Here is a 27,929-nt window from a genome sequence, read left to right on the forward strand (position 1 = left end):
TTTTGAAAGAAGTGATAAGAGCTTCTCAAAAAAAAGGTAATTTTCAATATCCACCAAGAGCTGGAACAGTCAAATATCAGAGGTGAAAACTGTCATTGAAGACGAAATATACTTGATGTTTTACAGAAATAAAATAAGAAAAATGCTCCAAATCATCAACTCCAGCTGCTATGGAAAGTAAAACTAACGCCCTACACTGAAACTGAAGAAACACATTCACAGAAACATGTCAACGTTCATCAAAAGCAGACAGCCAGAGCCACAAGCAGCATCTCTTGAGCCCCGTTATGTCAAAACTGTTAAAAAAATATAGGGTGGGTAGAAAGAAAACTCAGGATCTGGACCCATGACCTTCACTAAAACAGCAGTGTGGACAATATCATCCAGTTGAATATTTAGAAATGAGGAATAAAAACTAAACAAGATCTATGTAACATTTATTTATTTAACTAGATACACTGAAAGAAAAATCTCTTTATACCATTTAAACTTCTTCCTGAAAATTGAAAAAAGCATTAGGAGAAGGGAGGGTGGGGGAATGAACAAGTACCTCTTTAATCTCCATGATAAATGAAATGATATGGTTCACAAAATAAAAACTTATTATTCTTAAATGAAAATACAAGTTCAGGCACTGAGAAGGTATCACTCTCCCATTATGACATCTTAAGTCTTGAGAATGAAAAGGCCACACTATTGACTTGTATAGGTCTTTTTCTTCATCTTCTGTTTTTTGTAGAAATAAAAACACACAAAATACTCTACCTCCCATTTGTGATTACATGTTGGTAGAAACCAGTCACAACATGACATGACATGGGATCAATATCACAATAACACTGTTTTGTTCTCCATATTATCCATTACCTTACACCCAATACGGACGTCTGCCTCCAAAACAAATGTGCAGGATACAAAAAAAAAAAAAAAAAGAGACTGTGAGCTGCACACGGAGCCACTTGGTTTAGGTCAGACATTAGAAAGAAAAGAAAAAAACTGTACTGAGAAGACCCAGGAACACAACTTTGAAAATGAAGGCGATCCACATTTGTATGGTAGCTACATTCAAAAACCAGTTGCATAATTACTGTTTGAGACAAATTTCCCCTTCCCACATTTTTCCTCGGCACCTCGCTGCTAAAGTCAGCGCACTTTAACAAGGTCGCAGCAAAAACTCTGTCCACATACATCCCCGCCCCCCCCCCCCATGGAAAGAAATAATTAATCTGGGTAGCTGATGATATGCCTTACAACTGAAACAGGAATAAAGTATATACCAAACGCTTTCAACATTTGTCTTTCATCATCTGTTGACCCTTTTTCCTCTGCCGTTCAATTGTGAATTCAATTTTTGAACATATTTATTTAAATGTCAAATATCCCCTTTTTCAGCTCATCTACAATACACTCTAAACTTCAAACTAATATTGCCATTTATGTAAAAAAATCTACAATGTATAGACTAACAAAAAATATATATTTTTATATATATTTAATTTTGAAAAATGAAACAGAGTAATGTATGAATTGAATTTACACGTCACACTTCTCTCAGTAAGAAACTTGAGGACTGACTTACTAAGGAGAAAGGTGAAGGGCTGTAATTCAGTGGGAATGCTCGTTTAGGAAAAGAAAGCCTTCGTTACACAAAGACTTGTCTGCTTCAACAACTGCGCACTGATGAGATCCCTCTATCAAAAGGAACCCAGATTTTTTTGTCTTTTTTTTTTTTTTTTACAGAAGATCAATTCAGGGGTAAAAATTGGAACTGTTAAGTCTGCTGGCATCGTCAGTAACCCATTTCAAGAAAGTAACAGCACGGAGCGCTGCTCACCACTTCGTCTCAAATGGCTTTTTATACAAGACTTTTCAGGGATCGAAATGCACGCAGGTCGACACTCAACTTCCAGCCTTAACCTATACAACTGTGCTTTGTCTCGTCCATGACTGCTTTAGTACATAAAGCAATACAAAACCCTGAACCTATGACAAGGAACCACTGGAGTTAATACTAGAATTTGTGGTCAACACAGAGGAAGAACAGTTTTGCAGTTGACAGATTATATCGCTTGGAAAATCCTTAAACTCAAGGAAGGAGTCCTCGATTTCCAAGTCTCCAGACTCCTCTTGGGACGAGACTGGGCTCCAGTCGGAGACAGTCTCTAGGTCAAAGTTCCCGTCTTTCATGAAAGCTGCGTTTGAAATGTAAAAACTTTGACCTTTCCTCGTGACCTATTCACAACCCAACTCAAACATTTCATCAAGGAAAAGTCACAGAATTTAGACAATTCAACTTCAACTATAGGCTTGGTTACATAACATATGTAAGACTGTACCATCACGCTGGGAATGACATACATTAAAAATAATTGCTCATACACATAAGCAATCCCTTACAATAAATGTTCCTCATGTAAAGCAATTTGCTTAAATGTCAAATAGAAAACATGTAACAATTAGGCACAAATCCTTGATTTAATTTGTGTTTGATTAGGTCTCCTTTCTTTCACCAGAGCACCTCTCGGCAGTGTGTGAAGTCCCAAATTTGTGGCAGGACGTAAAGTACTCCGGCGTTCCATCATCGTGTGGAATCCAAAACTTGAACAAAAACTGTAAATGTATAAAACAAAGCAAAAACTAAAAAAAAGTTCTTCACATTTGAGCTTGTAGTCATGGTTGGGAGTGCGACAAACAGGCTGTGTCAGTTTTGGCAGTATGCATGTGTGTACGAGTGTTTGAATGTGCATCTTGAAACTTGAACGGACAATACACAGACATGTCCACATAAACACACACTGAGAATAATGGGTGGAAGAAAATTGTTAAGGCCACATCCTCTGACAGCCAAGGAAACAGCACCAGATCTGTGAAAGAAAGACAGACATTATGCAGCAGCATCGCTACTAAATAACAACTGCAGACTCACAGTGAGGATGATGCTGACGTCTAAATTCTAATAATGTGGGACAAAATAGCTACATTTAATTCGGAACAATCATTTTATTGGTCATTCCTGAGGACCTACCTGGTGCTACATGTGGCCAACTGGATTGTGTCCATCTCCTCCCATGCTAGGATGGCCACTTGAGAGCTGCATCGATGCTTCACCCACCACCCCAGACACCTTCTCCTCCTCGCGGCGTTTTAAACATGCTGCCTTGGGGTTAAGGTTACGCTCTGATGAAGAAGGGAAAACCAATCAGGCCACATCGGTATAATTAAATAATGTATTAAATCTACCAATATGCTATAGCAGAGTCAAAACACTCTATAACCCAAGCATTTTTTTTTTTAACAACGTAAGGGGTTTCTGAGAAGCTGACAGAATCGACAATGTTTACAAAATATATTTCTCAGCCTCTGAAGCAGATAGACATGAAATAAAATATAAAATATAAAGCATGCTGCTGTAACTGAAGCGCTGAATGCTGCAGAGTGCTGAGCACTAGCGCTGTGGACATTTCTTAATTCTTAAATGACACCACTTTATAATTATGACACTGCTGCTTCAGGATCAGGACAGACGCTCATGGAAGGTTTGGTCTGTGTCAGAGTCTCCTCCTCACTTCTCTGACCTGAGCTCACTTTAAACTTACAACAACATGGTTTGAGCACAAATTTGTGAATGAGACCCAATGTATCTTAATCAGTCACATGTCTTACAGGAGATGCCATATCTTCTGGCTCTCAGGGGAGAAGGATGACATTTCAGGAACCGCACTTTAAGGCTTATACAGGCATACGATAGATCTGGTCTAAATGGGTTAACAGAGGTAAACATAAGTGTGGCTCCTCTTGCAAACTGACCTCTGACTTGTTGTTCTAGGTTGAGGATGACATTGACGGCTTGGTGCAGTATGAGAAGTTTGGTCTGAGGTTTGTCGTGGCTTAGGTGTAATTGGCACATCCTCCCAAGCTCCTTGAAAGCCTCATTGATGTCCCGTACTCTGAGACGCTCGCGGGCATTGTTAGCCACTCGCCGTTCCTTCTCGCGCTCCATCTTCAACTCTGGGGGAAGGTCCTCATCATCTTCTTCATTGTCCTGACTGGTGTCAAACAGAGACGAACTAATCAAATGAAAACAGTACAAAAATTAGAAATAAAAACATCAAACCACGAAGTGTTCATACTACACACGATAAACCTTTAGCACCAAGAGCAGGACTAAACGTTTTACTGATTGAATGTTCTAAAATGAGATGTGTGGGCAGTTAATACTATACGAACGTGAGAAAAAAATTATCCAAGGAGCAGCATCTCCCACTTCAATGTTGACTCCACAAACATTGGATAAGTTGACTTTCAATGGTATAAAAAACTGTTGTACCTGCATGTTTCATTGTAATTCAGCTTGAATAAGAATGTTTATTTAAGCATCTCTGTGATTTGTCGGGTTGTTTTGTACAGTGCAGTTTGTTCAGGGGTAGTTTTTCAAATGTGTTCACGACAACACATTTGTATTTTAAATCTGAACACTACCCTGCATCATATGACAATACTTTAAAGTGACTTTTAGACAGTGAGGTAATATTTTCCTACAATAATTCTGCCGATTGAAGTTCACATTTTAAACAAACGTGACATAAACATGTGCTTTGAGTAATTGTTTGCCAAGAGGCTGCAAAGCACAAGACCTTGATTCTCTATCGTTGAAACTTACTCATCTCTCTGTTCTGCAAGGCTAGAGAGCAGCTGGAGGGCTAACTCCTCCTTTCTGAAAACGTGAAGGGAGGGGGATTTTGACATTGTTAAACATCTAACAGAGACTGAGCTATCAGCACGACACACAGGAAATAGTAGATAACTGAGAGGAAGTACACTTAAAAAAACAGCTGAACATTTGGCAGATTTCGTCAAAGGTTTTACTAAATATTCTTATGTCTGACAATTTGCCACAAGAAATTTTCCACCTTTGAGAGATTAAAATCTGCACTGGAATTTAACAGCATGATTCAGTGGTTTCTGGTTAAAAGCAGAAAGGGTGAAAAAATACTATGAAGTAAATAATAACCTTACCTTGACCGAATACGTGCTAGCTTAGAGTCCTTCCTTTCATCGTCAGACTTGTCTGAAAGAGAGTTTTCATCATCCTCTCTGTCTTCTCTCTCTTCTCTCTTGATGTCTGAGCTGCTGGAGGAGTGTGTAGAGCGGGCCATTCCACCAGGGAGACCTTAGGACAAACAAAAAAACATGAGGATGCAATTTTATAACAAAAGTATTTCCATTTCAAAACATTTACTTCATAACTTCCCCTTTTCTGGTAGGGATACTAGCAGAGGCGCTAAACCAATCTTGAATTTCAGTACTTCAAATGCAAAATACAACATAGGTTCTGCTAAGTAACAAGATGTTAGCCAAACTCACTGGTGAAGCCTTCTGGTTGACCGGCTGAAGGCGTGGGTCCAGAGGCGTGGTGACCGTGCAGGAGAGTGCTGCTGGGAGGAAGACCTGTGGGCTCCTCATGCTTCCCCCCCTGCTGATGAAAGCAAAGAACAATGATTTGAATCTCGCAGGCTCAGACACAGAAACCCCACCAACAGGCTGCAGAGGTTCTATCAACCAGAGAAATTGCTCCAACTTGGAGTAAATAAACAGAGCCACTACAAAAGACAAATTATGACATGGCTAATTAACAAGGTTATTCATATTGTTTAACATTTGTGCAGATCTATGGCTGTTAATTCAGGGAACATAATACATTTTAGAATATAGGACAGGATGGTGAATGTATCTTGTACATTTGAAGGTCTTCTGCACAATTTAGGTTACCAACTACCAGTAGATGTCAGCAGGTGTTAGCGACCACTAGCAGATGTTAGGGGCATAACTTCAGTTGTGCACCTTAGCGTCATCAAGTGTTTTGGCCCGGTTATTAATGATACAGGCCGAACTTGAGTAAACGCTGAGGCTCAAAAGGTAAATCTGACTGGCTACTGGCTTGTATGGCAGAATATGAAAGCCACGAGGTACATAATCACCTCTATACCTTTTTTTAACTAAACACTATCCCCTTTTAGAACATGGGACAAGGTGGAGAATATCCCTTGTATGCAGGGCTTGTCTGTGGAACCACAAATCTTTGAGCAACCTGATGGGGGATGTTGCAATGAAACCCCTGCAACCAACCTCCCCATTGCAAACTATTGCCTCGGTGCTCTGCCGCAAATTCTATTATTGACCAGCAGATGGCACAAATGAGTGTGTTAGACAGGTTTTTCCCTCATGAAAAGAAAAAACAAGCAAAGCAATTTAATTCCCCCCCCTCATCGATTCAAATACAAGGTTAAACTATTGTAAAACAAAAAAAATAGGTTGTACAACATTAAACTGGAATATAAAATCAAGATGCCCCATCAGCCTATATTTCAGTCACATAAAAAAATGTATGATGTATGTTTTGGTTCTTTTAAGCCAGGTTACAAAAAGTATTTTTTTCTTATTTTGATACCGGCACAGCATCTTCATCAATTGAAGACAGATATAATTACAGTACTTCCCATAACAAATCTGAATCTCTACTCAAAAAGTGTAACCACAAATTCCTTGTAGAGAAATTTCAATGCTCAGTATGTTTACGATAAAATTAAACATAAGCACTAATTTACACCCCCCCCCTCCCGCCTCGGAAGTTGCTTTCAAACACATATGAAACTACTTGAGAAGAACGGGTGACTCACCATAGCAGGATGTCTGTTGCTGAGAGCAAGACTCGCATTGGGAAAAGCTAGGGAGAGGCCTCCGAGGCCCCCGTTGTGTACTGAAGACAGCAGGTTGTGCATGTCAGAGTGGGCGCCCTCTAAGCCAGGGCCCACAGCATGGCTACGCAGTACATGAATGGCCTCCTCCAGACGATCCTCCATTTTGTTCTGCTTAAAAATACATGGGACATGCACTTAGATATTAACATAAATACAAGCTAGGGAAAGCTAATACAGAGACACAGTTTAATTATGATTTAAAACCAGGCATTTCTACTTTAGTGTGGGACGAATATAATGCAGCCACTTCATGTTTCCAAATAACTGACGTAGCAGAACAATATCTGAACATACCAGTGCATGTGGTGGCCCATCATAGTTGGGTGTGGTAGGTCTTTGCCACTGTGACTGAGCTCCTTCAGAGAAAAATATTTGGATAGTGTTAAGTGTTAATGTTACTTCACACCAGATGAATCAACAGACATGTTTCTGTGCTTAAGAACATTTAACATGCACAGGATTACTTTAGCTCCAACAAGTTAATCTGATTCATTTCTGTGTGCCAAGCAAAAAAGGACGCAATCAAACTGAACAAGCTAAATGATTTGATCTGGTGCAGGTATTCTGTGGCTGGAATTGAGATATTTTCCATAATTCATGGTTGTACTGCAGAGTTAAAAGGAATAAGAGGATATAAACCACCTGTACTCAGTTTACCAGCTGACTTAATACTGCTCTCAGGTTGACATGAATCTGAGATCAGGCCAAGGTAGAACAGAACTGATGAGAGTAAAACTAAAATAAATAATGCAAGGATTTTTTTCCCCTTCATATTGCGGTTAAATATTATGCATAACAGTGTGAATCCCTTAACCCCCCCCCTATAATAGTTTTACTTTTTATATATTAGGAGTAATAATTTTTGCCTCATTATCTGTGTGCATGAGAACTGAACTGTACCTGCAATCGCCTGAGGGGATCCAGGAGTAGACGGAGCTGAGGGGAAGTTATTACTGTTGTGGTCCGATGGATAAATCTGAAAGAAATCAATAAACAAACTCAACATAATGAACATTATTTACTATTCAATACTGTTTTAAAAACAACAAAAAAGAAATGCATTTCAATGCAATTAAGTTGAAAAATGCAAACTACTGCAGGGCAATATGGAGGAAAATGTAACAATATTTTCTACTTTATATAATACATCATTAATATTATGATATACACAATCATTTTAACAGACTAAATCTTATTGGATACCTGAAAATATTTATAGTATAAATCCATTATTAGGTCTTTAAACTGTTTGTCACTGTTGGGATTTTTCTTCAAAATGTTTTATAATGGACTTTCATTACTTTTGAGTCAAACCATGAAAATACTAAATAATAATCCACTGAAATTATGTTTTTATTTGTTCTGTTCTTCACAGAAATCTCCTGAAAACATTGCACTGTCACTTAGTCAGAGGAAAACAAAATCCCTGTGAAAACCGTTGTAATTGTTTTATTGCCCAGCACTAATTTACAAAACCAACAGCAAACAGAAAAAAGGACTCACTGAGGCAAGAGCCTTCCCAATCTCATCTCCTGAACTGCCAGCTGTGGTGCCTCGGTTGGCTGCAGAGACAAAATAAATAACGCGAGTCAGATGACCCGATAATTTATTTTTGGAAGGAGGAAAAAAACACAGACACATTGTGCGTATATATATATATAAAAAATTACTATGGGAGTTGAATCAAGTGACAGATGCATCTCAAGACTTTCGTGTTATTATCAGTTTATTTCAAAAATCCCTTACACATGATGCCTTCTCCGTTGATGGTGGGTGCGTGGTTGTAAGTGGTGGGGGCCGAATGGAAGCCATTGACTTCGCTGCCGTGCAGAGGATAGTTCTGTGGGGACAGAGGCAGGGGGTGACGCTTCTGGAGAAAGGATACAAGCAGCTTCATAAGAACATACACCTCTCAAAGAGAAATTTTATCAATCTCACGAAGAAGTTTTAGGTTTAATTACTCCATATGTGTTAAGTGTTAACAGATTGATAAAGTAATATATCTCAGATGACATGGTTTATTGAAACTAAAATCTTGTCTTAATGTCAGTATGAGCAATAATAGAAGATATGCATAACTACAGAGAAAGCAAAACCTGGAGATGAAGTGGAAAAAAATAAGATGACAGAGAAAACTAGAATGAGACTGAGGCCGTTTTCTACCCACCATCCTGTCCTGGGGGTTAATTGCGGAAAACGAGCCCGGCTGTCCAATGTGAGGAGAGTTGCCCAGCATGGCAGAGTAGCCAGAAGATGACCAGGGGTCTTCTAAGAAAAGAGAAGACATTTAAATGAATGAAAACAGCTTCACAAAATGGAATTACAGGATGAAAATGATTTCAGTGAACATTTTTGTAAAGGTTACCTTGCATGTAGAAGGAGCCAGGGTAGACAGCTCCAGGCTTAGCACCAGGATATCCTCCATTGTCTCTGGTGTACTCGTCACCAGATGTGGAGGCATACACCTTAACAAACATGGAGACAGAATACAATTAGTCCACAATAATATACTTGAACATAGATATTTTACGTTTCTGGATAAATATCGATTTCCTGTGCAACCACAAGCATTATGAGAGAAGAGGAGTAATTTATCGATCCAGCCTATTCATGCTATAGAAAGGCACCAGCTTTAAGTCGCCACAAGATGGCAAGAGGGAGTCTGCCGGTGGTGTAGGCAGGCTGACTCCTTGCCTATGGAGGAGAACGCAGCGGCCATGGCATGCTGGGCACAGCTACGGCTTGAATCCCAGTGCACAGTGAGCACTTCCTCTAGCTCCCAGGACCCCGGTGACATTGCACTGCTGGCCTGCAGCCCCTCCCTATACCACGCTCAGTATCAGCTCACACACATACCTTTCAGTGAGCCAACACACACACAAACACACACCCATGAACACACCACTTGCAAACTCACATTCTATATGGCTAGAAAATATGGAAATGGTCAACTCGGATCAAACTGGACATTTTATTGAAGCACCTTAAAAGTCCACACATGCGTTGTACATAATGCAGATAAAAATGGATGCTAGGACTCTTCTAGACACAGATTGAAAACGGACATGAGAAGCCTTTGGTTTCTTGACACCATCGGCTGCCACTCAGTCCGTCTTTTCTCTCTACTCTTCTACAGCACATGGCAGATAGAGGAAGAGAGAAAAGAGAATTGAGGCTACGCTGCAAAGAATGCTAATCCAGAGAAGGGATTTTTTTTTTTGTAATTTGATTTAACAGGGAGAAGTGGAAAGGGAATGGAGAGATGCACTTCTAATTACAGAGCCATCTGCCTGTTCCTGGACCACATCCAACTCCACAGGCAGCTGGGCTGAGGAGAGGGAGCGACGAGAGGGAGAGAGATGGGGGCTGGGATCCAGTCAGCAAGAGAGAGCAAGCGAGCAAGAGAGAGAGAGAGATGGCGAGTGCTGTGGGTAGGGGCTGGTAAAGGGGCAAGGGGGAGGACTGAGGGGGGGAGAAATTAAGGCCCTGATGATTTATGAAATCGGTAGAGAGATAAGGGGTGTTGACGGGGGACAGGAGAAGGTAATCTAAATGACTTAAACAAAGCTTGATATGGCCAGGGGAGTGTGAAGGAAACAAGGGATTTAAAATGATCACGGTTAATTCAGGGGAAAACATGACGGAGATGGCTTCATTTAACAATAGGCTTTGAGTTGTTCTTTCACAGGGAACAATGTGGAGTGAATCCTGCTGCTCTAGATGGGAACAGAGAACAACACAATGACTGGTGCTGCTGGATAATTGTATTCTCAGAAAGAAAGGGGATTTCTAGGGTAAAATCCTCAACTAATAGGGGTTTAATGTAATTCAGGTTATGACCATGTAAAAGGTCTCTACGCTAGAAAACACTGGTTGTGGCAACGGGGTGGGGAGTAGATAAAGATTAACATCAAACTAACCTCAAAGCGCTTTATTCAACCACAAAGGTTTTGTGGTTAGTGTAGTTGTCAACTAGGGGGCAGAGGAAGAGAAGTTCCTCCATTTGTTGGATTGTTGCAAAGGTTCACAGGGTTAAGGCGATGATCTTGTGTACGGACATTGGTGGGTTAGAGAAGTCAGACAGCTTCGGGGGGAAAATGGTGAAAATGGCCTGTTCAATGCCGCTGTTATTTGACCATTAGCTGATATACAGCATCTTGATTTAAGTGACAGAAGTAGATAAAGAGAAAACGAAGAATGTGTTGAAGAGAAGAAGGAAGAGAAGGAGTGTGGGTGGGAGGACAGACCACAGGATCATCATCAGCAGTCATTAATCTGGGCTCAGACACGAGGCTAAGAGGCCTCACAAGCACCGCGCCTCACAACTGGGTCATTCACAGGGGGGAGGCCCACCCAGGCCATCATGTGGTGAGGCGTAGGCGGAGGGCTGGGTAAAATGGGGGGGGGGGGGGGGGGGGTCCTCACTCACACCATTTGCACCAAAACCATGCGGCCATCGTTCACACTGTGGGGAATCACTCTGAGGTTCAGACAGTGAGAAAGCGACCAGACAGAGCATTCCCACTCAATCTCTGTGAGAAAAATCACCATGGCGAAGAGCGTCTACACGCAGAGGTTTCAGCAGCCACTTTCACATGACAACACCTAGGTCACAGAAGATACTTCACTTCATTAATGTACAAGAATTCAAGACATGGATTAAGCAGAGAGTTCACAGAGTCCGAGCGTTATCCGTCTCTGACTATTAGTCGATCTGACTTGAACCCTCCTAATCAATGCAGCCAGCTACTGTAGATGCATCTGTTCTTCTTAAACCACGATAGAGGCAGAATGTAGCCCTGCTAACACTTGACATCCTTTCCTACTAGATAACACATCCATGGCTCTGTGATTTGAACCTAGTCAGCCACATAAATCCAGTGAATTTACTCCATCCATGCGTTAAAAATAAATCAGCATGGGCATTAATCTATTTCCATGCTTCTGCTGGACAAATGTGCAGGTTTTTGACCCAGCAAACCTTACAGTTCTTTAACTTTTACATGTTCTCCACAAACACATGCTCATCTTGCTGAAGCCAAGCCCCGTACTGAAACCCAGATGCCACAAGAGCGGAGATACTAAGTATCCATTCCTACTTCATTTTTTAGGTCACTTTTGTCATCTGAGAACAAGTAGCACGAGGATGGGGTTAGAGAAAATGTTTGTGCAATGGAAGTATTTCCATGATTCAGTGACAGCTCAGGAAGCAAGACAGAGCTCTACTAGCAACAGCATCACAGGCAACTACAGGGCAGGGTCCTTCTGACACGAAATATCATGTTTGCTGTCTCACAAAGCAACACATCAGCTGGTTTGGGGCCAGGAAGGAACCCGACTTTATATAACAAATATTAAGGAGTTTTTGTTATGCTTTTGTCAGCATCACCAATACATTACATAGATGGTGGTGGCCCATCAATGTTTCACAATGAACAAAATGTATTAAATCAATATAAAAAAAAGCAATTTCTTATCGAGTGCTTTTCATTGTTAATAATTGGAATAATCAAAATTGGCAAAATTATACTTCAATTAAAACAAATTGTTGATATTGTTAATTATCACGATAAATTTCACATAATTTAATTTGTAATAATAAAATTAAATAAAGTGACAAACAGTCAAACATTTTGCAAACTTAAAGAAGATCAATTATGTGTCGTATATCCTCACTGTGCACAGTCTATAAGCATTATATAATAATATAGGATTTTTGTTATATTGCTATTGGTGACAAATACATTTTCATAATTATTGATGTTTTAAGGCCTAGCCCTACTGTATCATTGTAGAGCCGTGCACAGTGCTCAATTGAACACAATGACCAAGGACCCATCAGTCATAGTCGAACTGACCATCAGGAGGACCAGGATAAATCTCTTCCCATCGGTGGCTAATACACGATCAAAATATCCAGGAAGTTTTTGTCTTCTTCAGCAGGCAGGCAGAAATCAACCACACACTGACCCTGTGTTTATGGTCTTGGTCTTTCAGAGTGAACATGAGAGTTTGCATGTTCCAGTCTGGGTTCACAGCTACTACTACAACATCTAATTCTGTGAGAAACACTTTTCAAATAAAGGAATCTGCCTCTGGGTCACTGAAGATCCACAGTTACTGAAACTGTACGGAAGGAAAAGCTGCTAATCAGCACACATCAATCTTATCTAATGAATATAATATATAAATGGGCACGATGTGGACAACTGAAACTGTATTCAATTCTTTGTCACGTCACTTTACAGTAACAGTGGAACTCATTCAGTATAATCTCAAACATCCATCAGTGACTAGTGTATCCAGCTATGTGTGGAACTGCCAACAACACACAAGCTGCATCAGCTGCTGGAAATTCTGGGCCCACTGACAAAATGTGACACTTGGTAGAGTAAATCAAACTATAGGATTCTGCAAACTTCTTAGACCTTACATTTAGGTTCAATAACACTTCAGGATAATTCAGTTGAAATCCATATGAATTTTAAGGACCAAACATCAGAATAACAATTGTTAGTAACAAAAACCACAAAATGAACATTCAAAGATTAATTTGCTATTTAGCCAAAAACTCTTTACTTTCCCCTCTAATGATGTGAAACAGATAAAAGATTCAATAAGAGATTGGTAAAGCCTAGGTCTTAAATTCAAAGTATCGAAGAAGACAAGTTACCAGACTTGACAAAGTAGCTCAAAATTCTATAAAAGTGCTTGTCTACATGACAACCAGACCCCAAACAGCACTTGACACCACTCGAGTGTAGTGTAGGGACAACCACAGTGATGGTGTTTATTGGGACCTGAGTTGCCTGACTGTCAGCTTGCGGAGAGTTTGACTGAGGAGGAGATCTTTAGCCCTGTCTGTCACAGAGTTGCTCAAGCAGAGTAAGGAAAGCAGTGAGTGTGTGTCCGTGTGCAGCATATGAGTGTATTGAGAGAGATAGGTAGAAACACAGAGACAGAGAGGACTGGCTGTGAGCTGTGAATGTGAGCATAAATAAGCACTCACCGAGGATGGCAAGCCGGGGGGTTTCCGAATCTTCTTTGGCTGGGTGTCTACATACGGGCAGACAGAGAACCAGTAAAAAGGTGAAAGAGAGAAACCAAAACACAAAGGAGGATATAGCAAAGACAATGTGTTTGTTCGTGTTATGTCAGTTCAGGTGCAGTTTCTTCATGCGCTCACTCTCATTTCCACTGCAAACTGAAAAATTGAAAAACAAGCTGCGGCAAGTGTATGCCAGCCTGAATCTGTACGTCATGATTAGAAAAATTTAGAAAAAAAATACAACGAAATAAACTGACATTAAATGAAATTTGCTCCTTTAATTTCATTAGCAGCGGAGGTACGAGTCAACATTGCTTCTAAAACAGTTAATCAATCGATCAAATTTGATTTGTAAAGCCCATGTTCAAAAATCACAAATTGTCTCATTAGGGCTTATCCATTATTATTATTAATAGTCATTGTACAATTAACAAACAACTCTTGTGATAATCAATTTATTATTAGAATTTTTTTCCATAAAAATACCAATTATTTGTTTTTTCTAACCTTTTAAAATGGAATATTTTCTGCTATACTAATATGCCATAAAACAAGCATCTTTGTACGTTGGACAATTAAAAAAAAAAATCTCTGGGAACTTGTTATAAACATTTTGAACCTAAACATTAATCGAAAACAAAGAAAATATACAGCAAATAATCAAGGAAGGCAAATTATGGAAAAATGTTAAACAGACAAAGAACAATTCTTGATAATTCTCAAGCCTATCTTACCTATGCCTCCCTCAGGCGGCCTTCTCCTGGGGTTGTTGGGGTATGATTGGTAAAACTGGGAGCCAGGCTTAAGGCCAGAGGGGGACATGGCGTCTGGGCTAGGCATCGCTATGTCACTGGGAGGAAAACCAGGCTAGACAAGACAGAGAGAGAGAGAGAGAGAGAAACAGAGAGTAAAGGTTTACATACAGGGGCATGGGAAAACACAGCAGAAACAAACAACCTCTGTTCTAGGAAACGAAGACGGTTAATTCAAAGTGGTTAACATGAAAAGAGAAGTGAAAAAGGAGGGCTTCCTTTACACTGACAAAATATGAATGTATCTCTAACATAGGCATAGCTTTGTAGTGAATAGGTAACATACCTGACTTCCAAAGGGAGGGTACGGTGGCCTCTCATTTTTACCTGGAGGATAAAAGTGACGATTATTTATGCTAGTGAAACCCAGAGCTGTGTACACATATTAAGAGGCAATGATGTGTGCTCTAACAAACGAAAAGTAGGTTTTCTAAAGTACAAAAAGTCCAGAGATGATCTCCCCCTTTCCGTACGCTCAGCTGCATAAAGCTGCCTGCCAGACAAAACCCCAGGGAAGGTTTCTGCTTCAGTGCCCTAACATCCCCAACACTCAACGACTGAACGCAGGCACACACACAAACACACGCACGTACGTAGACAGACATACATATTTTTGCTACACGGAAAACAATTCTGTAGTCATAACAAATGCAGAACAGTCCAATTGGCCATAATCAACATGTTCTTTTTAAAACTGGAGTGAGACAAAGCAACATTTCCGTTGGCACTAAGAATCAAATTCACCCAATTTATATAATTCTGCGTGGTGTTTTTACCACACGAGTCACTTGTTAAAAAATGAGCTTACCTGCGATTCCTGAACTGATGAACGGAGAGGACAAGCCTTCATGCTCACTGTAGTGGGATCCTTCTCCATATCCCTGCAGAAACCAAATACACCACAACGTGAGAAGCCTTATAAAGAACATACATTCATGCATTAAAACTGGGTAAATAACAAATGTAAATGACAACCCCTGTTTAAGGTCAAACCCAACTTGTTAGCATACCTACATGGCTTAGCGGTTTCCCTCCCTCTGCTTTTCTGTCTAACTAACAGGATCCATGCCAAACATATCTGCATCAGCTCTGGGGATTCAAACTGACTTTCTTAATTATCAACTTGTGGTAATCAAAGCCTGCTGCATCTATTTCACCCCCTGTTCCTTGTATTTACACAAGAGTTGTGCCAAGACAGTTACGGCGGATGTGAAGCTGCAATTACTGGTGGGCTTCCACAGAGGTTCTGGGATACCAGAGCGCTTGCCAACGCAGGAGCCTGAGCCAAGGTTATTAAGTATAAAGTAAAACTACCACTTCAAATCAAATATGGCACACTGCAGGAAAACAGCACAACAATGTTGTGCTGGTTGGGGGAGAGAGGATGTGTTCATCATGCAAGTGTGTGACAATATCATGGCATCTGGTGTTAATGCTTAGATGTCCAAACTTAAATTCATGCATGTGTGTATTTAAATCTTACCCGTCCTTGGCTGAAAGAGGAACTGTTCTGTTCTGCTGGGCCCCAAGACCCAGAGCCGCTACGCTCGTCTATTGCTGAAGAGAGAAAGACAGTGTTAAAATCGACACAGGAAGCTGGTCCGATTGGATAAAATGATAAAGCAGTTTGGGGAATGTGGGCAATCACCAAATAAGAACATATAGTTATCATCCTATGTGTCACTGCAGATATGTAGTAATACCCTGAAGTTGGAGCCATATCAAGGAAACCTGTCACCACATCCTACTCTCAACATTTGATGTTCTTAAGTGGCCACAATGGGCCTGCACAATCCAGGAGAGAGCCTCACTTCTGATCAAAGACGCTGCTGTCGCATTCGAGATGCAATGCAACATTCGACCAGTTCTAGGGAAGTAAAATACCACATAGCAAACACTGCTCAGTTTAGCTATTAGTGTTTATGCAGACACTGAATGGCAGAAAATGAATCATTCACATCCCGTATGTCATCCAAGAAGATAAAAGGTCATCTTAACCACACTTCTATTCCTTTCTGTCAATTTGACTATACAAATGTGAGATAACGTACTATAAAAAAAATGCAAAAACAAAACACGAATCACTGTATTTTAGGTAAAGAGAGGGGCGATGTGTGTCACAAAGGAAAAATACAGCCAAAAGACTGGTGGAGCAGAAAACTCCAAAATACCCCCATCATCCCCTTCTCCCTGTCTTATGCACTAATGCTATCCAGCCTCTCTGGAGACACCAGGCTTAATTGCATGCTGATTTGCATAATTGTGCATATTAATGTGGTTTCCTTATGAATATTCATATTTCGTCTTTGATTTTTGCCTAATTAAAAAAATGTGTGTGAGAAAGCAATGAGCGGGTGGAAGGAGAATGCAAGGGGACGAGAGGGGGAGGGAAAGAGAGCAGTAGAAAGAGGGAGGAAGGAACAAGAGTGAGAGGGGTCTGGGTGAGATCAGCCTGGCTGACGAGTGAGAATGAGTGATGAGACTAACAGAGCGGTGCAAGCACCTACACACGCTGCGACAGCCATGATCTATGGAGCTGATGCCGGTGGCATGGAGAATCAGGCGAGCAGGGAGGAGAGGGGACCTCAAAAAGATCGGCCTTGCTCGCTGTCACATCAGCCCAACTGAAAGTCCACGGCCATAATACACCGCTTCACCACCATCAACCATGTCCAATGTACAGGACAATGGTGATGGGTTCTCTGCTAAATTAGGATGACAGACTTTATACAAAGACACTTAAGCCAAAGCTTGGTGCCAGGTGTGGTAATTCCAAATTAGCAAGATAAACATCCACTTCAGAGAGGAGACATCAGCAACAAGATGGTTTGCTCGCAACTGATCTATGAATTATATTTACGCAAACAAAGTAAATTTGCTGCAGCTGTAACAAAAACATCTGATAAACTACAGGTATTTTCACATGAGCTAAACACAATAAAGGCTGTAGAAAACACACTAAGTCATACAGTACAAATGTCAACAAAAACTGCACCGAGTAGGCTTCCTAAGCTAACAAGTAGTCAGGAGCGCAAGCTCATAATCTTCACAGCTATTTTCAATACAACACTCATCCGCCTATGAAGCCTCCATTTGGCCAGCGGGGGTGCAGAGGATAGAGCGAAAACGCGGCTGTGCAGGAGAAGTCTGACAACATTGTTTCACACTTACTGGAGTAATTAACTCGGAGGCAATTAAAGCAAGGTGGAAAGCTGCTGAGGTGAAATGATGCTCCGCCAGACTAGAAGAGCCCGACAACAGAAGAAGGATATTTCTATTGTTCCTCTTCTCGTCTTGAGTATTACCAAACAAATGAGGAGTCACCACGGGCAAACAAAATGATAAAATAATGCAGTATGGTCTTATAAATCACCCACCTTTCACTGCATGTTCTAAAAAAAATAAAATTTAAAAAGGCAAATTTACGGTTGAATCAAAAACAAGATAAGTTCCATTTCAAGTGGGTCATTCTCAAAGAAAAACTTCTACTTTTGTCCTTATTTTATCACTTTAACTCTTAAGCTTTTCAAACCACCTGAAAACTAAGTTAAAGTTTGTCTTTACCATGCTACACCACTATTGGATAATGAAATGCCTTTATTTAAATATGTCTTATAAGAGCTGTTAATAATAATAGAGCATCATTAATTTAGTGTAACAGAACACACTCAAATGTACTTTTCCAGTGCCTTGGAATACAAATATTAGTGAATGACTTAAATAGTTTCCTAGTGTTTACTTATACATTCTCCAATCGTTTGGGTCCAATTGTGAGGAAAAAAGTTGCTGTATGAAACAAATTTTTATAAACACTAAATTGTTACTGTGACCTGTCAGTATTTATAATTAGAGGACATCCAGGAGTGTTCATAAACACAGCATCATGCACGTGTTTACTAACAAATCTAATAGAATTCATGCTTTTATCCAACAATAGACAATTACAATTGAAAACTTAAACTGTATTTATGTGCTCCTCAATTGTTGATACTTGCTGTGTCCATGATGAAGAGGAATTATTCTCCAGGAAGTGTTGAATTAGCGACTACTTAAATACACAAATAAGAAGCTGTAAAAGATGTGATGTTGGAAAGAAAACGGGTTCTCTGATCGTATAGCACATTCATCCAGATTTTGACATGGCCACTGAGAATGTACTTCCATTGAACGTCACAAGGTAAGACAAATACTGACTCAAGTCCCAAAAAAATATTTATTTTCTGAGCCACAAAGCTTTCTCACGGCTGCAGGCTATGAAAACATCTAATTTCGTAGAAGAGGGACATCACTCTTCTTTGAGATTTCCTCGTTCTTTAGGTCTTCGGTTTTCTAAATGCAACCCACCAACACACAGAGAAATATATGACCGTGTGAGGGGATACAATTCAGAGGGCAAAAGTCAAACGTAACTAGTCAGCGAGCCACTGGGTGCGACCACATGTGTAATTTCACTGTGTTTGTTGTGATCTCGGGGAAGTGAGCACGTTGTGTCCCGTGCATATGTGTGTTTGTGTGTGAGGGGGGGGTTGAAGACGTTGCCAGCAGCTGCAAAGGTGACAGAGGGGACAGAGGGGACGCCTGCCTGAAGGCTTGTGGGCTTGGCCAGCTCCCACCACACACCATCACACTCAGCCGCCCGTACTTCTCAAACCTCCCACACTTCTTGCCAATCCTCTCCCCTTTCCTCTCCTGCTCTCTCCCCTCCCCAAACAAACACTCACGCACACTGGCCACTGAGGAGGGGAGAAGGACGCTTAATGCAATTAGCACCCCTCTGAGTACTTTTGTGTTGATGAATAGAGGTGGTCTGGTGATCCACTGGGCTGCCCACTGCCGTTCCCGCGCTGCTGACTCCCTGAATATACAAGCTGCCGAGGTGACGTCATAGATGGACATTGTTCTTTAATGGTCATCATTTTATAATAAACGGATTTCCTGGCCTATAGCCATACAGTGTTTCAATGAGTAGTGTGCAATGACTTCTGGGTCCCAAAATATAATCCTGTTAACAAACGCAGCCATTGTATAATAATAAATCAATTAAAAAAATAATAAATCACATTCACTTTATTTGTCCAGTTTTCCGCCACAGATGTACGATGTAAATTAGTTTTCTTCCCAATATATACAGAATATACTATGTACTACATTTATGATACCATACTAGTCCACAAGAAACTCCCGGGCTGGAATTAGCAGATGTTAGCAGTTCATCTACCAAGTGCTATTCGAGGGTACCTGCAGATCGCCCAAAGTTTAACATGCCAGCTTGAAGTATCGCATTAAAATGGGTGTCAATGACCAAGGGCCACACTTTAGGACACGAGCCGGGAGGAGGAATTAACTCCTCACTGCTTAGTAATTGCCTGCTGTAATAGAAACAAACAGAATCCTCCCTTCCACAGGCTGATCCCTATTCAACAAGCCCTCTCTTCCACTCTGGCCACTCACTGCATGCTGGGCCAGTTTAAGAGGCTGTGAGCTGGGGGTGAGGGACATTGTCTCGGACTCAAGCCATTTCCTGCAGATCAGTGGGGGTAAGAGCCCTGTGCCGTGTTGGGGGAGGAGTGTTTTACACTTCAGGGTGGGGGAGTTGTTTCAAGTCCATAAGCCCCCTTTTTTGTCTTTGTTCCTTAGTGGCCAAGTTCTCACTCTGGGGAACACTGGGGAGTGTGACTCGATTTCACACGCCGGGTTGGCAGGGTGACAGGAACCAAAGTAATCCAACTTACTAATAACATTCGGGAAGAGAAGAAAGCTAACCCAGAGGCTTCAGGTGTTTAAGGGGGGGGGGTTAAACGGCAGCAAATCGGAACTTCAAAACAGCAAAATAAAGCTAATCTCCAGGAAGAGATTGTTAAACTCAAATCCATTTAGATGTATTAATAAAGCAGAGTTTAGATTTTTTATAAAAATACTATTCTGGGCCTCAAGAGATTTAAAGCCACAATCCATTTTATCCATGTCCCAAAGACATGTCAATGCTACATTCAGGAAAGTTAAGGAGCAAAAATCAGTTATTAAAAAGGATTCAGTTTTCTACATAGATAACAATCAAGGAATCACAACATAAAAGGCCCGAACTACACCTCAGCACGTTGCTAAATGGTCATGTATTCAAAAACTACTTGCATCACTCAATCTCTGTATACAATCAGTTCAGGATATAAGTACAAGCACAACTGTTCCATCTTCTTTGAGCACCACATATAAAATGTACATCTATAACAAGGTGGTGTAAGATCTCGAAACAAGTGAAACTGAAACATGCGAAATACCACAGGGATTATGAGGGAAACTTTTTTGAGTTGACCTTTAAAAAGAACTTGCTTTACTCTATCAGCTGTAATCTGAAAACAGGTTTATTGGTTGACTAAAAATCATAGATTTCTTCATATTAAATTAGTTTATGGTTGCTAGGCAAAAACTTACATGTAGCCACAGCAATATCACATAGGTAAACATAGTGATAAGTTAAAAAGGGGGGGGGGGGAAACAACATTTGCCAAGACATACAGGAAATACAAATCTGAAATTGAGTCTAGGTCTGTACTTTGAAGGGAGAAACTTACCTGATCCGCCAAACTGACTGCTGGCAAGTGTCATTGTCCTGTTCTTCCCATTGGCTACTGGAGGCGCGAACATCTACAAGACAAGAGGAAAGATACTGTAACGAGGAAATCAAAAAGGGGACACACTTCACACATTGTATTTCCATCATGAACATCACACACTTGTATAGCTTTAAAGTTTTTTTTGCTCAAGGCACTTCAGTTGAAAGGGAGATATTAACTATTCCTTCATTGGTTAAATGGTTGAAAGACTATCAAGCTATATTAATCCTCAAATCATTATTTGCAAATGAATGCATTTAAAAAAAACTGTTGGTTTTATTTTATTTAAATACAGATGAAAGTTTTTGCCCCTGAAAAATACAGCATTTTGAAGTTAAAGCTTTGAGATATGAAACCAGAAGTATAAAGTAATTTAACTTCTAAACCACTGACGATGAGCCCATGAGCTTAGTCAGCGAGCCACAGTATCTGCTGAGTGGGATCTTTCAGTGACATGCTCTACGGTTCAAAGCAAACCTTTTTGTAATTGGGATACCATAAAACAATCTGACAGTACCACGTATAATCTTAAAAAACATTTGCAAAAACAAAAACAGGGTATGGTCTAAAGCACTCCAAAATTAGTGACTTGGAAACCAACTTTGTTTCCACTACATTTGATCACAGATCACTCCGACATGTTTGGCTTTATTCAAGGTCCGTGTCTAACGTGCATTTTTGTGACCAGCCAGCAAATAAACAAAGGAGTCAATTTGTTTGTACAATGTTTGACGGTTCCTCACCCACATTGCAAATGTCATATTTTGACAAAAACATCTGCTAATATAAACTGGCAGCTGGTCAATCTGAGCTTTTCTAAAACAGACCCAACTGACTAATGAGAACCTCCCGTAAACCCCCTTCACAACAAGGGCTGTTTTGTCCTTTATTGGGGGAAATTTATTTTAAATAGCAGTGCTGTGGCGTAGAAGAGGACTACAACTATCCGTACAAGTCAAAGTAGTGTCACAGAATACAGCTATACAAAAAAATGCCCATCAGTGCATTTCCAAAAATCACTAAAACAAAGCTACCCTAGATATTTTGTAGTTTAAACCCCCTGTGACTCTAGCAATGATATGAACACTTCAGTATTCACCAGATGCCGGCGCTACAGTTCGGAATTACCTATTTTATCCCATATACAATAAATACATATACAATATAAATTTTCCACAGTAAGCAATTTAGCTTTTCCGTCTCTACATTTCCATATAGGAGAAGAAATGCCTAGTTTGTTTCTTTCGGTTTATAAGATGTTTGTGTTAGCCAAGAGCTAAAAAAAGGGCTTCATGGCAAAATGAAAAATAGGTAAATAAAAGTTAAACCAAAAACCTCTATCCACTTTTTAGATAATGTCTGGAGGAAACCTCTGACAGCAACCCTGAAAATAATTTCCTTAAGACTAAAAATACGACAACGAAACGTAGAAGCCGTCTGCTCAGCACAGTTCATACATCATGTTACCTCCCCACCTCACCCTCAGATTCTGTTAACAAGACAAAGAGGTGAAATTATTCCCAACATCTCATGCAGTCATTCCTGATTTCTCTTGTTGTGTTTACCGTGGGTACCAGTTGGTTTCAGAAAGGTTCAACTTCCTTGTTGCTGTATCTCTGCATCGCCTACATAATTGAGTAACCTACATTTAAAATGTGAATCATTTTCACCATTCACCCTGAGGTATAGCAATATTCTTCAAAAGAAATTGGCACTAGCTCTGTGTGCCAAGAATGAGGGATGGAAATATCCTCAGCTGACATAACCTGTTGTTAAAAAAAAAAAAAAAAGAAGGTTTGGAGTTAGATGTTGCTGATTTAGAGAAATTAAGCTTCCCACCGAAATTGTTTCCACGCCCCTTTCCCCAATTCTCCAACTTTCTTCTGCTCTCACCCAGACCTGTATCGCATTCTTTAAAGCTCTTTCTCCCAGTGCCACCCACCTACCACCCTGAACCACCCAAGACTGCTCTCCCACTCTCTTACCGCACTGAAATCCAGGAGGTCGTTGAGTTCCTTGTCAGTTCCCACTGCAGCCATTCTTTGCTGCTGTTCGTTCATACCCTTCAGTCTCTAATAAACCCTATGAGAGAAATTTGCAGATACAGGGTTTTAATGGCACTAGCAAGCACAAAGAGAAGTTACATGTAGTTTTTTAAATAAAAAACAGGGGGATGATGGTAATGAATGATTTGAACTACTCTAGCTTTGCCATCACAAATCTTGTATTAACCCATGTGATAATGCATATTGGCAAGTTATCTCCCTAAAGATAATGGTGCTGGGGTGCACTTTGTAGCAGTTTTCTTTAACAAAAAGCAACTCTCTCTCACTCTCTGCCATTAAGTCTAATGTATTCTATTATTAATTTAAAGATGAGACTATATCCTAGCGAAAGCAAATCTTGTATACCTGTAAAGTAAAAAATATGAGAACCAGTGACCGCCTATTGAGCCTCCGTTGGCCGCAACCCAAGGCTCAAATTACAAAACACGCTGAACCACGGACCTACGAGGGAAAACACAACCTACATTTAAGGCAGGTCTACTGAAAAAAATGCTAATTTCTCCAAGACACTGCCTTCACATGCAGGCAGCACAAGAGACACTGCCATGAAATGATGAATACTCTGCCTTTAGTCAAATCACTACCAAGTAATGACCTCAAGTAAAAGAAAATTGTCTTTCATTTTACGCAACCCTGGCAAATAACAACCATATGTCGATCATTGCTACATAAAAGGGAATGTAATACATTTACAATTACAGACATAATTAGGACTATTGTTAGCCCAAGGAAATATGGGTGAAAGGCAGAGCTAATGACTATATGCAAACACGTCATTACCAAATTACCATATGTCAACTCAGAAAGAACCTTGTCAAATGACACAGTGAGCATGAATACTGGATTTACTCTGTTTTGCATTCCAACGCAAGCCCGAGGCCGCTCTCTGATGCTGAGCGGTGGTTCTGCAAGCCTCACCGGGAACTAGCGGTACGGGGAGCGCGTGGAGAAACAGAGGCACTTGGACACCAACAGGTGGTGTGCTTTTACAACCTCTTTTGTGACACAGAACTAGCATAAATAGATGCAATGAGGGGGAAAAAATAAAGAAAAAGAAAAAGATGGATATCGCAGACGAAATGCAAGTTTAACAATGTTAATGTTAACAAAGAAAACGCAGAAGATTTGACTTTATTTAAAGAAATAACAATATCAATCCTCACCACTTGAACACAAAACAGACAAAAGTATTCAATTCAACAAATCTTTTTCTGTGTGTATGAAATCAACACTGTTCACTTCTTGCTCTTTATAGTGACAGACAAAGAGTGCAGCCCAACTCCAGTGAACCCAGGCGAGCAGAACTAATTTAACCTTGAGACAAGGGAAGGAAGTGAACACACAACACATCGCCCCAAATGTAAATAGGCTAGGAACATGGCTGTCAATGTTTTTCCAAACTTCTGGATAGGCCGGGCATCGAAAGACTTGAAGACAAAACTTTATATTCCTAAATATCTTTAAGGAACTGGGGCAAACGGAGCAGAGCACATGGAGGGGCTTAATGTAACAAAATGGTCTCTTCAGCTACTGCTGGATCAATATTTGAAGCAAGCAGATTAGGGGTCTTTGTCACCCCACACAAGGCAGAAGAGGCAGGTCATTCTTCACTAAAGAGCCTAGTGAAACAAACCACCCGCTTAAACAAACGGCGAAAGTATATAATAAAAAACTTCAATATTTACAATAAATCTATTAGGGCAAACACAGCTCGAATTTTGTTTACCACTTAAATTTGTTTTTTGTTTTGGACCATGAGTCAGTTTTTGGCCGTGGCTTTCAAAACACAGCAGAGAGCCAAATCAAGTTTTTTTTACACCATGTAATTGTGTAGTTTTGTTTTTTTTTTACAATTCAGTGCCAATGTGTTTTGCTTTTTGCTGCCACCTGCCAAAACAAATGTTAACATAAGAGCAAAGTAAACAACTATAACATGCCGTTTATGTCAACGCTATTACTACTGGAGGAATAACGTACCAAAACAGAAAAGCCACATTCAACTGTTGATCCAAAACGCAGCGGCTGTTAACATCCAGTGCCAAAAAAAATGACAATATTAATAAACACTTTTTTGGGGGGGGTCAAGGGTTTAGAACAATGACAATAAACACGTAGGGCACCACAGGATGTAGGGCTGCACATTATTTGATCATCTCCACTAGGCCACATCCAGGGCCAGGCTGACAACTAACCCATTCACCATTAACGTGTCTCCCCCCCAAACTATGTTGTCATCAGCCTCAAATCTAATTAAAAACAAAACCCCTGTCTACCCGGCGACAACCCGAAAAAAGAAGAAGAAATGCGCGTAGAAACAAGCGCAACAAGGGGCCGTGGGAGGTTGGAGAATATTAAAAAAAGAGCGAAATATTGCTGCAAACTTCAGGCAACGAAAACACAGAGTCCTCCTTTCCTCCACATATTGAGGTTCAAGTCGAGCAGTGAGGGAGGTGAGTGGTGGAGGCGGTGGGGGTGGGAGCAGGAGGAATTTCCTGCCAAATGCGTAATAAAATAAAGTCTAGCTGGTGGCCAGACACTTGCACAGAGGCATGTTTACAGGGCGAGCAAATGGCCTTTTTTTTAATGGAAAAGTTTGTTTCGCGAAAATACGCGCAGGGCCCCAACACAAAGTTTAGCAAAAATGCTCGGCGGCGTTCAAAGACTTCATATTTTCACACACGCAGGCTAAAGCTAGCTGCGGAGACACACGGTGGAAAAAAACAAAATGAGGCTCGTTAGCAGACGAGAAACATTTAGAGGGGTCTTTTCTGTTTAAATGCAGGACAAAGGAGTAGTTTCCTCCTCTCCGTGGTCGAGGCGGACACCATCACACACTCCGCTCGCCACCTCAAACCAGACGGGGGTGGGAAAAAAAACTTAACATCCCCCGCTTTAACCACACATTCCCGAAAAACTTTTCGAAAAATCGAGAGGCGTCGAGAGAAGAAAAAAATGAGGTGCCAATGAAGCCCGGTCGAATTCATGCAAGTTGCCCACGAAACGTGAAGTGAAAGAGTGTGTTTTTACCTCTCCTCTCCGAGTGTCTGGTATCCAACAGTAAAAAGAAAAGAGACTCGCAGGAGGAAAAACATAAAACTTCAAGAGAATCTCGACCTCAGCGCATGAAACGCATTGGAGCACAGTGGACAGTCTTCCTTTTGTCCCGGGGAGCCTGCTCTGCACCGCGCGCACACGTGTTTGCTTCAATGTAACAAGTCAGTGTGCAAACAAATCTATTGTAGTAACTAATGTCGCGTCTTCCTTTTTTGTTGTTACAACTGAGATGATTTCATTCTTCTCGCAGACATCTTCACCACCTCCGTCCACATTGTCAGACGCAACGGCGTATCCCTCCGCACAAACGCGAGGGCCTCTACGCCAGCGGTGTCCGATTTCAAACGCCTACGAGAGAAGGGCTGTTTTTACAGAGGACGGCCCGCGGCGTCCGCGTCCACCGACGACCCACACGACGGGAGCGTCCAGCACCGAGGCCCGGTTCGGGGTTCCGGCTCCGGAGTCGGCGAAATGCGGGAGCGCTGAGAGGACTAGGTCGCGCGGCGGAAGGCTATCGTAAGAAAGTTACCTGCGATTACACAGCAGCAGCTTGACGAGATGGCACGATAAATGCGAAGGAGCCCGGCCAATGGGAGCGCCAGTAGGGTTGACTGACAGCAGCGGCAGCCAGCGAGCGGCCGGAAGTCAGAGGAATTCCCGCCTTCCTATCTGACGCTCACTTTCCCTGTGTGCTGAGGGAGGCTGGCTGAGGGGCTCCAACATGCTCGCTGACATCATTTTATCACTGTGGTTGCTGTGTCCTCCGCTCTGCTTTCTCCTCAAAACAATGTACTCAACATACGGCATGAGAATCATTCAGATTTCTTTACAATTAAAACTACATTAACGAATGTAAGTTCCATTTCATTTTATTCCCATTAATGTTAATGCTACTGAAACATTTTTAAGTAAGATTCATTTAAAGCTATTACCTGCTTACACCTACACTAGCCATTACTTCTACAACTGTTAGCTGAGTGCTTTTAATGTTAGTTTTAATTATTATAATATCAATCTCCTGATATGTGAGTAGTTATTAAAATGGACTCACCTATTTTGCTTGTTGTTAGGTCTTTTATTTATATGTTTAAACTCAGCATTCAGGCTACATACACATACGATGTCTGGTTCAAAATTCATATTTTGTCCAGCTGACTACACTAAAAAATTATCATAATTTGTCATGTTATATCTCAATTCATAAATTATTTGGCTCTTCTATGTAATGTTGGGGGACTGTTTTTGAAAAATACTATTATAATTACCAAAGACACCAAAATTTCCTTCGGGATCACTAGAGTATCTAAATGTCTATCCATCTATCTATAATGAAAAGAGAATAATATTAAACAATAAAAGATGAAAAAAAATCGAACTAGAGATATGTATTGTGTCAATGTAACTTGTTAACTTTAATATGACTAGACGTATTTCATTTTTGTGTTTCCAAGTGAAGTAATTTATTTTCTATTTTTATTATGTGTACTAAATATCATAATCATAACCGGAAGAGCCTTTTCAGTATCATGTCATGTGTGTCAAAGAAAAACATCAAAGCCTTACGATAAAGTAGCCGG

At 40.6% G+C, this 27,929-nt stretch overlaps 1 protein-coding gene across 13 annotated transcripts; it reads right to left on the reverse strand.

Moving 5' to 3' along the window:
* Window positions 1–420: 420 nt before the first annotated feature.
* On the reverse strand, window positions 421–26,940 carry tcf3b (transcription factor 3b). 13 transcript variants are annotated; one of them, XM_053429996.1, is made up of 21 exons: window positions 26,882–26,940; window positions 23,218–23,314; window positions 21,191–21,263; window positions 16,102–16,175; window positions 15,427–15,499; window positions 14,905–14,945; window positions 14,541–14,673; window positions 13,768–13,814; window positions 9,124–9,223; window positions 8,926–9,026; window positions 8,505–8,628; window positions 8,262–8,320; window positions 7,659–7,734; window positions 7,053–7,114; window positions 6,678–6,869; window positions 5,365–5,476; window positions 5,017–5,170; window positions 4,661–4,714; window positions 3,808–4,067; window positions 3,026–3,177; window positions 421–2,864 (listed from the first exon to the last, which is right to left on the reverse strand). In XM_053429996.1, exons 2-20 carry the CDS (start codon window positions 23,290–23,292, stop codon window positions 3,032–3,034), a joined length of 1,956 nt encoding a protein of 651 aa, XP_053285971.1. In that variant the 5' UTR covers window positions 23,293–23,314; window positions 26,882–26,940; the 3' UTR covers window positions 421–2,864; window positions 3,026–3,031. The 13 variants fall into 13 exon arrangements, with proteins under 13 accessions (XP_053285971.1, XP_053285978.1, XP_053285974.1 ...); XM_053430003.1 differs by lacking the exon at window positions 26,882–26,940 and adding an exon at window positions 26,326–26,670 and having other exon boundaries at window positions 8,505–8,598; window positions 8,926–9,023; XM_053429999.1 differs by lacking the exon at window positions 26,882–26,940 and adding an exon at window positions 26,326–26,670 and having other exon boundaries at window positions 8,926–9,023.
* Window positions 26,941–27,929: the final 989 nt, after the last annotated feature.

Source organism: Pleuronectes platessa, chromosome 9 (genome assembly GCF_947347685.1).
Source record: "Pleuronectes platessa chromosome 9, fPlePla1.1, whole genome shotgun sequence".
NCBI classification, from domain to species: Eukaryota; Metazoa; Chordata; class Actinopteri; order Pleuronectiformes; family Pleuronectidae; genus Pleuronectes; species Pleuronectes platessa.